The sequence below is a fragment of the Pteropus vampyrus genome, unplaced genomic scaffold (assembly GCF_000151845.1).
Source record: "Pteropus vampyrus isolate Shadow unplaced genomic scaffold, Pvam_2.0 Scaffold36, whole genome shotgun sequence".
Taxonomy (NCBI): Eukaryota; Metazoa; Chordata; class Mammalia; order Chiroptera; family Pteropodidae; genus Pteropus; species Pteropus vampyrus.
In genome coordinates, this window is record NW_011888817.1 from 11,519,805 (window position 1) to 11,532,619 (window position 12,815).

At 33.9% G+C, this 12,815-nt stretch overlaps 1 protein-coding gene across 7 annotated transcripts in view; it reads left to right on the plus strand.

Moving 5' to 3' along the window:
* ZMYM4 (zinc finger MYM-type containing 4) overlaps positions 1-12,815 on the plus strand; it is a 144,916-nt gene that overhangs the window by 75,092 nt on the left and 57,009 nt on the right. For 5 of the 7 annotated variants that reach the window (XR_895767.2, XM_011357958.2, XM_023529353.1 and 2 more), the window contains 3 exons: positions 8,133-8,657; positions 10,270-10,331; positions 10,729-10,899. Coding sequence is in view for 6 of the 7 variants with exons in the window: in XM_011357958.2 (XP_011356260.1) it covers positions 8,133-8,657; positions 10,270-10,331; positions 10,729-10,899 (758 nt within the window). In the remaining variant the exon portion in view is untranslated. Of the gene's footprint in view, positions 1-320; positions 329-2,451; positions 2,458-8,132; positions 8,658-8,802; positions 8,980-10,269; positions 10,332-10,728; positions 10,900-12,815 lie in introns of those variants that run through there. The other 2 variants (XM_011357960.2, XM_023529354.1) reach the window with 2 other exon arrangements.

A 12,815-nucleotide genomic window follows, 5' to 3' on the forward strand; every position in this document is an offset into this window, starting at 1 on the left:
TGTCATTATTGCCAGTTGGTTGATAGCACCTTTTCAGGCCTTATATTTTTACTGATTTTCTGACCATTTTTTCAATCAGTTAACTGCCAGAGGAATGTTGAACTCTTCAATTATTATTATGGACTTGTCTATTTTTACTTTTAATTCTGTCAGTTTTCAGTGTTCTTCATTCTTTTGTAGAGATCCAGGTTTCTAAGAGGTATCTTTTTCCTTCCATCTGAAGAGCTTCAACATTTGTTATCATACAGGTCTCTTCTTTCAGCTTTCATCTGAAAGTACTTTTATAGCATCTTCCTTTTTGAAGATTATTTTTGTTATAGAATTCTAGGTTAACAGGAGTTTTTTTTTTCAGCACTCTCATATTCAGTGTATTTGGGAAAAACTTACGTTTTTCAAATACCCATTCTAGCCTGCTTAATATTGTATCACAGATGTGATCTATTCGTTATTTTTCAACCTTTTTCTGTGCTTCTATGTGTGTAATTTATATTGTCCTGTCTTGCTGTTTCATGTTAGTTTCTTCTGTATTGTTTAATGTGCTATTAAATCTATCCAGTTATTTTTTTATTTCCAATATTTTTCAGTTTCGGAGGTTCCTTTTTAAAAAATGTATTTTCTACTTTTCATTAAGTTTGTTTTTCTTTGTGCTAATTCTAATTCTATTATTTCCGGCCTCATTTCTATTGGCTGACTTTTTTCCTCTTTATGGCTCTCATGACCTGCTTTTTCAAATGTGATACTTTTTGATTGGATGCTGGGTATTGTTAATGTTACATTGCTGAGTGTCAGATTATAATTTCTTTAAGGAAGGTTGAATTTTATTCTGATGTGCAGTTAGTTGCTTTGGGTCAGCTTGATCTTTTTGAGACTTATTTTTAAAATCTTGTTAGGGCAGGTCTAAGGCTGACTTTACTTTGGAGTTAGTTTATCTCTACTCTTTACGTGTGACTTTTTAGAGGTCGTCACTGATTCTCCCAGGTGTTTGACAAGATCTCTTTCTTTTTTTTTTCAAATGGACTGTAATGTTTAGAGCATTTTTAGGTTCATAGCAAAACAGAGCAGAATGTACAGAGTTCCCATTACTTCCTACCAGCATAACCTCCCCAACTATCTCGTGTGTGCCTTACTGTTTCACCAAAGAATTTCTAGCGCTTTTTCTTTGGTAGTCTGTCCTGCAGATACCCGCTGCTTCAGCTTTCTCAACCTATTGTCTCTTCAGTATTTTGAGACTGGTGTGCCCTACTTGAATTTTCCCTCTCTGTACTGGGGTTTGGTAAATGTTCCCAGGCAGAAAGCCCAGGTCAGTCACCTTATTTGTTTCCATTTTCTCAGAAATGACAGTCTTGTGTCGCTTGTTGTCCATACTCTGAGCATATTTGCTTCATATATTTGGTCCAGTTTTTTAGTTATTCAGAGCAGGAGGGTTGTTCTGCTACTAGTAGCCAGCCACAGCTAGAAGTGGAGTTTTATGACCAGTGGATTGTAGCTAGTGCCTAATTTACAATCTCCATGTTATGAATCATTTTGGATTTAACTCAGAAATAGTTCTAAGATAATTTCCCTAAGGGGTTGTCTAGGCCCATTTAGCTCAATATGTGTTTCTAGCATGATGTTAATTGTACTGTGTGAACTATAGTCAGTGATATTACTGTAGGTCATGGTTCAGCAAACTTTCTGTAAAGGACCTGATAGTAAACTTTTAGGCTTTGTTGGGTGTGGCCAACAAATGTGGTTGGTCTCCCAGATATTCTCCTCCCCTCTCCTTCTTTTGTCTTCTTTCTTATACTCTTAAAAATGTGAAAACTTTTCTTACTTAGCTCAAGGGCTATACTTTGGTCAAGGGCTGTAGTTTACCAGCCCCTCTTATAGATAAAATCGTTTAAGTAGGATTTTTTTTCTTTGTTTAAATCTCTATTGACCATTGTTGCAGATAATGTGAATTACTTAGAATTGGTGTGTCTTGTGTTTAATGAGCTCATGAGAGTAACAAAGAGAAGTTGTTATAAGCTTACTGATGCTGTTGAGGGGGAAAAGTGCAAGTTACTGTTTCTACAGTTTTAAAGCCCTTATAAAATTATTATTTTAACATAAAAAGGGGTGGGATAAAAGTCTTAGTCTAGGACATGAAGAGATCTTTGTTTATCTGAATTGATATGATTCAGCGGTTTTTTTTTTAATGATTCCTGACTATATTGGACTTCTAACTATTGAACTACGTTCCTGATCTATAGTTTAAAGAGGCTTTTATTATTTAAGAAATTGTATTTTATAGGATAACAATAAATCATCTCTTAGAAATACTTCAATGACAAAACAAAATGTTAATTTAAGCTTTTATTTAAAATGAACCAAGATTATCTTATTTTTATGCCTGTTTGTTTTTGCTTTCTTTGGAGTTTGTGTTTTCTTTTGATTCTTTGTTCTTTTATAAAGAGAGAAAAGCAGCTTCAGAGAATTGTTAGAGAACCATAACTTCTAAAGTTATTATAATTGATATTTCTTTATTTCTGAAAATTATGCTTTGATTTAAAAAATGTATTGGAGGAATTAAGTAATATATTAACAATGAAAGTAACTAACAGCCTTTTCACAGTGTTCATTTATGTGGTAATTGGGTTCCTTAGTTGGTGGTTGTACCTTAAAATGCAATAAAATTAAGGTCATTACCCTAAAATAAAAATAAAATGATGTTGGAATATAAGTATGCAAGGACTAAGCAGAAGGACAAAGTAAAATTAACTTGACATCATGAAGTTTACTTTATTATCAAACACAAATATTGTACTTAAATTGCTTACAGTAACTCTTCCATTCTCTTTTCACAAAATCTAGTACCCTACCTGCATTGGAGTTTATGTACTGATCACATCCCTTGTTGCACAGAGATTTTCCTTCTGAACTCATTAGTTATTCCCTCTTTATTGGATCATTCCCATGAGTTACTACAAGCTATAATAGTCTTCATCTTCAACAAACAAACAAACAAAAAAAACCCAAAAAAATAACCAACAAAGAAAGCAACAAAAGAAAGCAACAAAAGTACAAAGTCAGAAAAACTCTTTACTCCAAATTTTAGTCCAGTTTCCACTCATTTTCTTTAATTTAGAGCTAAACTTCTCTAAAAATTTGTACCAAGTTCTCTCCTCTCAGTCTCTGTTGGCATCACTCTACTCTGGCTTGCGTGTACACTCGCTCATTTTTCCACTGATAAAGCTCTTGTCAAGTTAGAAGTTCATTTCAGCTTTGCCAATATTAATAACCAATTCTCAATCTTTATTTTATATGGTCTTTCATCAGTGTTCATTGTGGTTGGTCACTTTATTATTTATTTTGCTTAGTTTCTGTGACATCTTGGTCACCTTGTTTTTCTCCTACCTCATTGGCTGTTCCATCTTAGTCTCTTCCTGAGTCCTTCTTTTCTACCAGATTTCTAAATGTTGAGGTATTTCAGGACTTTCAGCTTTCTTCCATCTGCAGTGAATAAACTCGCTAGGTGATCTTAACTAGTCCCATGAATTAAAAATATCATTCCTTCATTTACGAGTTCCAAATTTATGTCATTCTTGGCAAGTGTCTCCTCTTTAACTCCTCTTTAATATGTCCAGTTGCCCTGTTGATAATCTTCATTTGAAGATTTAATAAGGTTCTTAAAATTAACAGGTCCAAACCAAACCATTCATCCTATCCCTTTCTCTGTTCCTCTCTCAGTGTTCCCATCTCCAGAAATGGCACCCTGTTGTGTTATCCTTGACTTCTTTCACACTCAGCTTCTCATATATTAGGAAATGCCTCTACTTTCAAAATATACCCAAATCGGACTATTATTTTTCACAACTATCATTACTATCCTTGCCTTGGTCACCATTTTTCTTTGGATTATTGTAGTAGCTTCCTAACTGGTTTTCCTGCTTCTTTTCTTTACTCCAGTAACATTTAACAGTTTTTAAGTAGTTATACAGAAGCTAGAGCAATCCTTGTAAAATATAAATCATATTAATCCCTCTTCTGGATCTTTTAATGACTTCCTTCTCATTTAAATATATTGCATTTTTCCTATGGTCTGCAAATTCCTAATAGACCTATCTGTTTTTTTCTCTTTTCTCATTTTTAGCAATCTTCCTCTTACTCATTCACTTCTAGTCACATGGTCCTTGCTTTTTCTTGGATATACCAAGCATATTCAGTGTCTAAAAGCTAAGAATCTTCCATGAGAAATTTGTGCTTTCAAGTGTTTCACTAGCTATAACTATCTCCACATATAATGTATTGTTGTGTTTTGTTCTGTAGATCCAGGCTCTGAGAAACGGAGCTATTTCTTTTGTTTGATTATATGGTCCACAATGATGAGTAGAAGTCTGTTCCAGTTAATTATATATATTAATATACATAACTAGTACTTACATTTTATTTTTTAAAAAATTTAGTACTTACATTTTAAACTAAGATTTTATGCAGCATATATATTTATTTGATAAACTAGGGAAATTTGCAAATTTAAATTAGATGCTTCGTTAGAAATTGCCATCTCTGAAAAAGTTTTAAATTAAGTACATTCTCAAATAAGGATATAGATACATGTGCTTCAAAACTCAGATGCTTTGAAAAGTTAACATTTCTGTCTTCCAGCCACCCAATTCTTTTTTTCATAGAGAATCAATGGAACATATTTTTTATGCATAAACAATTATACAATCACATAAATTTTTAAAAATATAGCAATGATAGCATAATATATGTATATTCTTCCTCACTTAGATATTTTTACTTAATCAACCTTGGGAACTTATACAAAGGTGCCTCATTCTTTTTAGCATCTAAATAATATTTCACTGTAGGTGTGTATTGTAATTTAGCCTCACTGATGAACAGTAGTCTGTTTTCTGTCTTTTGCTGATATAAATGTTCTTTTTCATAGATCTCTTTGAGATTATATCTATAGGATAAATTTTTAGAATTTGAATTACTGGCTCAAGAGATATGTATATTTAAAGTATTGTAAAAATTGTGCGGTTGGTTAATTTAGATTGTACCAGTTTATACTTTTCTTTAAGGGCCAAGCGGTAAATATTTTAAGCTTTGCAGCTCACAGACGGTCTTTGTCACAAACTCTTTGTATATTTTTTGGCCATGGGTCATAGTTTGGCAGTTTGGCCTATAGCAAAGCTGACAGGCTGTTATCAAAATCCTTTGCTATGTGAACTTGGTATCTCATTTCATTATTAATTTATAATTCACTTATGAGCAAGATTCAACCTTAGTGTTTCCTTTTCTGTGAAATGTTTGTTCATATCCTTTGCTTTTTACGTATTTGGTTGTTTGTATCTTTATTGAACTACAAGTGTTTCTTTATACATTAGGAAAATGACTTTTTGTCATATAAAGTGCAGTAAAATCTTTTTAACCAGTTTATTCTAAATCGTTTGGTTTGGGAATATTTTAGTTATATTTGATCTTTTATTTTGTTTAATAAATTTATTCTGGATTTTTTGTCATAAGAAAGATTTTTCCTTACTTTAAGACTTAAAAGTAATTCTTCCATGGTTTTTTATTATTACTGTTTTAATTTTTATGTCTAAACCTTAAGAACATCTGGCAATTACTTTGGTATGAGTTGGGGATCCAGTTTTCCCATGTGGCTACCCTTTTCTCCCAATACCATATCTTTAAATGTAGAGACTTTTGAAAGTTACTTGCAATATTGCTTTTTAGTATTGACTTCTCTTATACTGTGGAACTTAAACTGCTGACCACGTGAAATACAAATTCTTTCCATTCATGAAACAGTTACTGAGCACATGCTATGTGGTCCGTTATTAAGGATAAACCATTGTATAGAGAAGGCTCTAATCCTGATCTTTAATTGCTTACATTCTAGTAGATTTATCACATGGATGGGTGTGTGTGTGTGTGTGTGTGTGTGTGTGTGTGTGTGTGTGTGTGTGTGTGTGAACATCCTGCTTTTTAATTTATATTTCCTCCTTTTAACCTTCTAGTATTAGGAGCATTTTCAAATAAGTAGAACAATGGAAAGAATAGTACAATGAATGTCTGTAATACTGTGCATGCTCTCTTATCCCTCACTGCTTCTCTATGGCATACTGTGTGAAAGTAGTTATAGATATTCCTAAGATTTTAACATCTGTTGTTTGATGATTATTTGGTTAAGTAAAAATGGTGATTTTCTATTTGATTATTACCTCTATTTGTCTGTTTTTCTAGTTCTGTGAGGAGGAGGAATCATAGCTGTCTTTTTCAGCATTTTATCCTGAGAATTTATCACAATACTTGTTATCACAGAGTGGTTTCCTAATAAATATGTGCTGAATGAATGAGTACTTTAGGCAGTGGGGAGCTATTGAAAGATTTCAAAGGAAGGTATAATATAGAATGATTTGTGGTTTAAAAAGATAATTCTATTGTTTTTATGGAGGAGGGGAACTTGAAGAAAGCTTTCATTTGGCTCCTTTGTCAGTTAGGACTTGATTATAAGTAGTAATCCAACTCAAATCATCTTAAACAAAAAGAGGAATTTATCCTGAATCATGGAACCCAGGGAATGATTTAAAGAACCAACCACGTTTAAGGTTCATCTGGGCTTCAGGGACAAATAAAAGCAAGGCTGTTGGTGCCACTAATATTTTGCTTTACACTGTATTTTTATCAGTTCCAGTTTGGTTGTTCATGGACTAGTTGAATGTTAGTTCAGGGTAGGATTTGAAAGAATACAGTTGCTTCCTAGATAATCATGTTGTTTGAGTTAGTACACAGTCAGTAGGAAGTGATGTGGGTTATTGGAATGGTGCCAGGTGGAGACTGATTTGAGAGAATTTGTCTAAGGGAAAGGAGAATTGAAGTGCTCTTTTTCTTGAGCATACTGCTGGTTTGGTGATCAAGTGAGGGAAACACAAGAAGAGTATGCATGGAATGGGAACACGATGAGTTTGGTTTTAGAGGCAATAAGTTGGAGGTCCATAGAGGGCCAGGAAGAATATAGACATCTGACTCTTGGAAGTAAGGTCTAAGCTAAAGTGCTTTGGAAGTTAACAGCAAAAATCAATGCTATGGTGGTGAATAAAATAGTCTGAGTATATAAAATGAGGACTGGAATCTTGGAGGAAAGCTGATACTGAGTGCTTAGAGGAAGAAGAGTATCAAAAAATAGATGAATTAGAAAGGTAGAAAGAAATATAGTGTCAAACCAAAGGAATTTTATCTAGGAAGGGTATGCCACATAAAGGATAAGGCACACAAATCATAATGGGTTGGACCATTGGGAGATTATTGATGATCTTAATAAGAGCATTTCCGGTGCAAAATTAGGAACCAGCTTGCATGCACTTCAAAGGATTAAGATAAAGAAACAAACCAATGTAGACTTCTTTTTTTTAAAAGGAAGTTTGTAAAGGAAAGGTGAATGAAGACAGGAGATAAAATACAAGGCTGGAAGGTTTTTGTTTTATTTTTGAATGAGAGAGACTTGAACATATAGTTTGGAACAGTAAACAAATTTTTAATTTATCCTGGCTCGGATTAATTTTATTTTTATGTTTAAATATTTACCATTGTAATTATTAACTGATGTGTTTATTAGAATTACTGCAGAGAAATTGGGACTGAGACCAGATACCTGGGTTCTAATATTAGGTTCCCAGAATAATCATTGTAATAATTATAATATCACTTTTCTATTACTTTCTGTGTTTCAGTCACTTTTAGTTAGCCCTTTATATATACTATCAATCCTCACCATAAGTTAATCTCCAAGGTGAGTATTTACTGTTTTAAAGATAGAGAAACCTGAGAGTTTTCTCTCAGGACCACACAGATTTTCAGTGATCATGCTATGATTCCAACACAGATATGTCTGATTCTGAAGTTGGTACTTTTTTATATATCACATTGCTTTTCTTCCTAACCTAAAATAATTTCTCAAGTTTTAGATCCCTGTTTCCTTTATCACATAGAGATAATCATATCTATCACACCTATCTCAAAGTGTTAATTGAATACTTTGGTATTTATATTTTGTTTGGAAAGGAAAATATAAATATTTGATTAAATACCAGACAGACCTTATAAATGTGGTCAACTTTAGCACTATCATTTGTCTAAACAGTATTTTACTTTTTAAGGTGGTGGTATCATGGATACAGAAATATCTGAAGATATAGACCACAACTTAACTCCTACCCTTGACAGCATGTCTTATGGAATGCCGAATCAAACAGGATCTGAAAATTCATTGCTGGATGAAGATGATTATTTTTTGAACTCTGGGGATCTTGCAGGAATTCCAGTCGTTGGTAGTGACAATGAGGATGAACAGGATTTTAGTTCAAAGGACAATCTTGTTTCTTCAATTCATACTGATGATAGCTTGGAAGTAGAGAGAAGAGTCACACAGCATGAATCAGACAATGAAAATGAAATACAAATCCAAAATAAATTAAAAAAAGACTTTCCTAAACAGTTTGATCAGGTTTCTGTCTTTAAATCAATACGGAAAGATTTTAGTCTAGTAAGAGAAAACAGCAAAGAGACATTTTCTGGAAAGGAGAAAAATAGAGACCTAACTTATCATGAACGTGAAAAACGGTTGGATAAACCCCATAAAGAGTTGGATTCAAGGTTGAAAAGCAGTTTTTTTGATAAAGCAGGTAATTGTTGGAATAGCACTATAAAACACAATAAGTAACAACATGTGGATAATATAGCTTTTATTCTGATGCTAAGCGAAATATGAACAGTTAAATTTATTGTAAGCTTGTCATTTTTCTTTTATGCTTGTTCTTTGCAGAGTGACTGAATTTCTCCCAGTAACTTTTGGTAATGGTATAAATGGTTGAAAAATAGCTCTAAACCTCATTTCTCCCTCCCCTGGTTGCAATATTTTGATGAGAAGGCAAGATACTCGAATCACCTGTTCATTTTCTTTGATTGAACATTGGAACCTGAAGTTGGATTTAACTTCTTTGTGCTGTAAGCACTAATTCAAACTGCTGTCCCACCAATTAGTCCAAATTAGGGAGGGCTTTTCTTTTTGATAACATTTCTATTTTATGTTTTAGAAGTTTCTTAAGATTCCTCTTGAGCCTCTTTGCCCAGTGTACCCTGTACTTTAGCTCTAGCTCCATTCTTAAATATATATTTTCATGCCTTCCTTTTCTCTTACTGTTCCATTTGCCTGCATGTTTTTTCTCTTTGTGTATGCCTGTAAAAGTACTTCTTATCCAACAATTCCTGACTCATCCCCAACCTTTCTGCATTAAGAATGAATTGTTTCCTTATCTGTATTTCCATAGCATTTTGTTCATGCCTCATTATTTATAGTACTTATCTCAGTTCTGTATTTGTTTTTGCCTTACCTATTAGTGTAGGAGTTTTTTGAGGGTCAGATTGTGTCATATTCATCTTTGTATCTTGGGGCCTAACCTCGTATAGTGAAAATAGTAATATTTTAATAAATGTTCAGTAGACGTAAAGGAAAGTAAGATATAATATACCAACCCTTAAATTTCTTCTGACAATGCTAGGAAAAATATGGTAGAAAGAACAAAGCAGTATTGTTAAAAACAATTAAGTATTCATTACGTAGAACACTATACACTGGTATACTGTATTTTTCAGTATATATTTTCAGTATCCTCTGTAGAGATATTGAAAATTATAAGGGTAATTTATCCTCAAGGATCATAATATCTAGTAGGAGAGACAAGATAAATCAAGTAGTACACATGTCAGTGACCAATTGAATAACATAAGATTTAATTTATAATTAAAGACAATGGAAGGGTTTGTCATAAGGCTATACAAGATTTCTTTCACATGATTGAAACAATGTGTTTTAGGTATTCTTAGAGATTATTTTTAACTTATTGGCCAGGGAAGGTTTTATAGAGAGGTGAATTTTGAACTGAGCTGAGTCTGGAAGACTGTATGAAGATTAGGATAGATAGAAAGGATTTGGAATGGTATAAGCTGAACTGGGGAAGAACAAACAAATAATTTTCAGAGCATAGTGAATAAAGTAACTGCTTTTTTATATTTGAGCCTGGAAAAGTGAGGTGAGGCTAAAAGTTAGGTGGGCCCAGATTGTTTACTTTGAGCAAAACTACTTTTTGGGTGTTTTTTGGGACCCATTTCATGCTAATGAGCATCTTTGTTGGAAAAGAGAGGTGATTATCAAATTATAGCTTTTTAGGTCACTCTTTATATAAGATTTGTTATTCATATACATGTGTTTGTTTTGTTTTGTTTTTCTTTCAATAGCTAATCAAGTTGAAGAAACATTACATACCCATTTACCACAAACCCCAGAAACAAACTTTAGGGTAAGTTTTCAGTGTGTATGCAGAATGCTGTAACTGTGGCAAGTGTCAAAGTTTTCTTTATGTCACTTTCTAAAGCGTAACTATATGTAGTAGGTAGAGCACGGATTGATTTATTTATCTATCTATCTATCTATCTATCTATCTATCTATCTATCTATTTATTTAGCTGTATTATTTGGGAAGGAACATCTTTGGAGATGTCCTAAGAAGCTCAGCTCTTAGATTCTTTATTTGTATTTGATATTTAGACATATGTCACATTTACTTTTAGGTATAGGGACTCTAATGAATGTCCATAGAGTTCTTCATTTCCAATGAGTTTTTCTTTGGGTGTTAAACCTGAAGAGGAATAAATTTTAAATCTGAATATTTATTAATCCTTTATATTGTGTTTTAGGATTCCAGCTATCCATTTGCCAATAAAGAATCCATTGGTTCGGAACTGGGGAATTCCTTTGCATCAAATATTAGAATTAAAGAAGAACCTTTGGATGATGAGTATGACAAAGCAATGGCACCACAGCAGGGACTACTAGACAAAATTAAAGATGAACCTGACAATGCTCAAGTAAACATTTCACCTTTTTTTTTCCCCCTTTTTGTTTCACCCATGAATTAATCATTTGAGAGGAAGTTCTTGATTAAGAAGTGAAGCAGTTTGTTGATAGGGTGAGAGGAGACTCTTAATGAAGGTTGAGGCAATTGCAATTGAGAATAACGCTAAGGAATCAACAAGAATTTCATGAAACTTTTCCTGAATAGTAATTCAGGCTTTTAATCCACTTTGTTCCTAAATACCACTGTTTTCTGATTTTTACAATTTCAGTGCAGGATTAAGGAAAGTGTGAGTCTTAATGGATTAGAAATTGATACAGCAGTCATAGCTGAAAGATTATGGTGGTTTATGAGTTTATGGTTTGATTGAGTTTGTATAAGGTAATAAGCCTTTTGCAGTTACTGCTAATGAAGGACAGGCTATATATAGATTTAAGTGTTTTTCAGGAGGGAGTAATGGACAGATTATCTTTGCAAAGGTTAATTGATTGAAGAACCAGTTCATTGGATCATTGGGTAGAAGGTAAAGGAGCTTTTGATGGGTGATAGGGGATTCCAAATTTGCGATCTATGATTATTAAGGGTAAGGATAGAGCTCTGCTATTCCGTTGTTTCTCTGGAGGTAAAAGTCATAGAGATCCTATAACATTGAGGTCCTGAAGTCAGCACAGTTATCTATGCAGTTAATGACATTGTAGTGTTGAGATAGAAGAAAGAAGTTAGATACTGTAATCATTTTGGAATGTAGGAAGTGATGAATAAACGAGGGGTCCCCAGTCCCTGAGCCACAGACTGGTAGTGGTCCATGGCCTGTTAGGAACTGGGCTGCATAGCAGGAGGTGAGCGGTGGGCTAGCGAGCAAAGTTTCATCTGTATTTGCAGCTGTTCCCTAGCGCTAGCATCTCTGCCTCAGCTCCACCTCAGATCATCAGGCATTAGATTCTCATAGGAGCACTGGTCCCTGGTGCCAAAAAGATTGAGGACTGCTGGAATAAACAATAACAGCAATTATTCAAGGGTGGTCTATGTTTTATACAGATCTCATGAATTCAGAGGCTAAGAAAGTAAATTTAGCATTAATAAGTTATTTCTCTGAAATGACAGTTAATCTAGAGAAAACTTATCTTTCCATATCTTCCTATTATACTAGGGGGCTTGAGAACGTGAGACAAAATGTGGAAGAAATTTTTTCATTCCGATGTCTTGAGCAGGGTTTCTCAACCTCGGCACTATTAACATTTTGGGCCAGATAATTTTTTATTATGAGGGGCTGTCCTGTGCATTGTAGGATGTATAGCAGTATCTTTGTCCTCTTATCTACTAGATGCTTGTAGCAGCACCCTCACCCTCACCCCCCAGGTGTCTCTAGAAGTTACCAAATATCCCTTGGGCAGCAAAATCTCTGCTTTTGAGAACCACTGTTGTAGAGTAAGGAGATAGAAGAGTGGATGAGTTATAGATGTAAGTGATTTGTAGAGTCAGATTGATGTTCAGTTAAGCAAGAATTCCATGGTGCCCAGTGGAAGGTTGCTGTGTAAAGTAATGATGATAAAGCTTTAGGAATTGTATGGGTATGAATATAGTGGTTACAAAGAAGATAGTAAACAAGAAACATGAAAATATTTGAATAGAGGGTAGGTTAAAATCATGCTTAATAGAAGCAAGCAAAATGGAGTTCTTGGATATCAGAAAAGAAATGTCCTGTCAAGTAGGGGAAGTTCATGTTGCAGTGTATGCCTCAGAAGACTGTAACCATGTGTCTATACAGGGCAGATCTCCTGTCTGTTTACACACCCCAGTGTGAACATGGGAAATCCATAAAAAATCGTAATGCTGGCTGGGTACCAAAAGCATCCTTTTCTCCCTGAACATGACCCAGGGAGTAACACTTTCCTCAGGACAAAAAGGCAATTATATCAAAGACCAAAT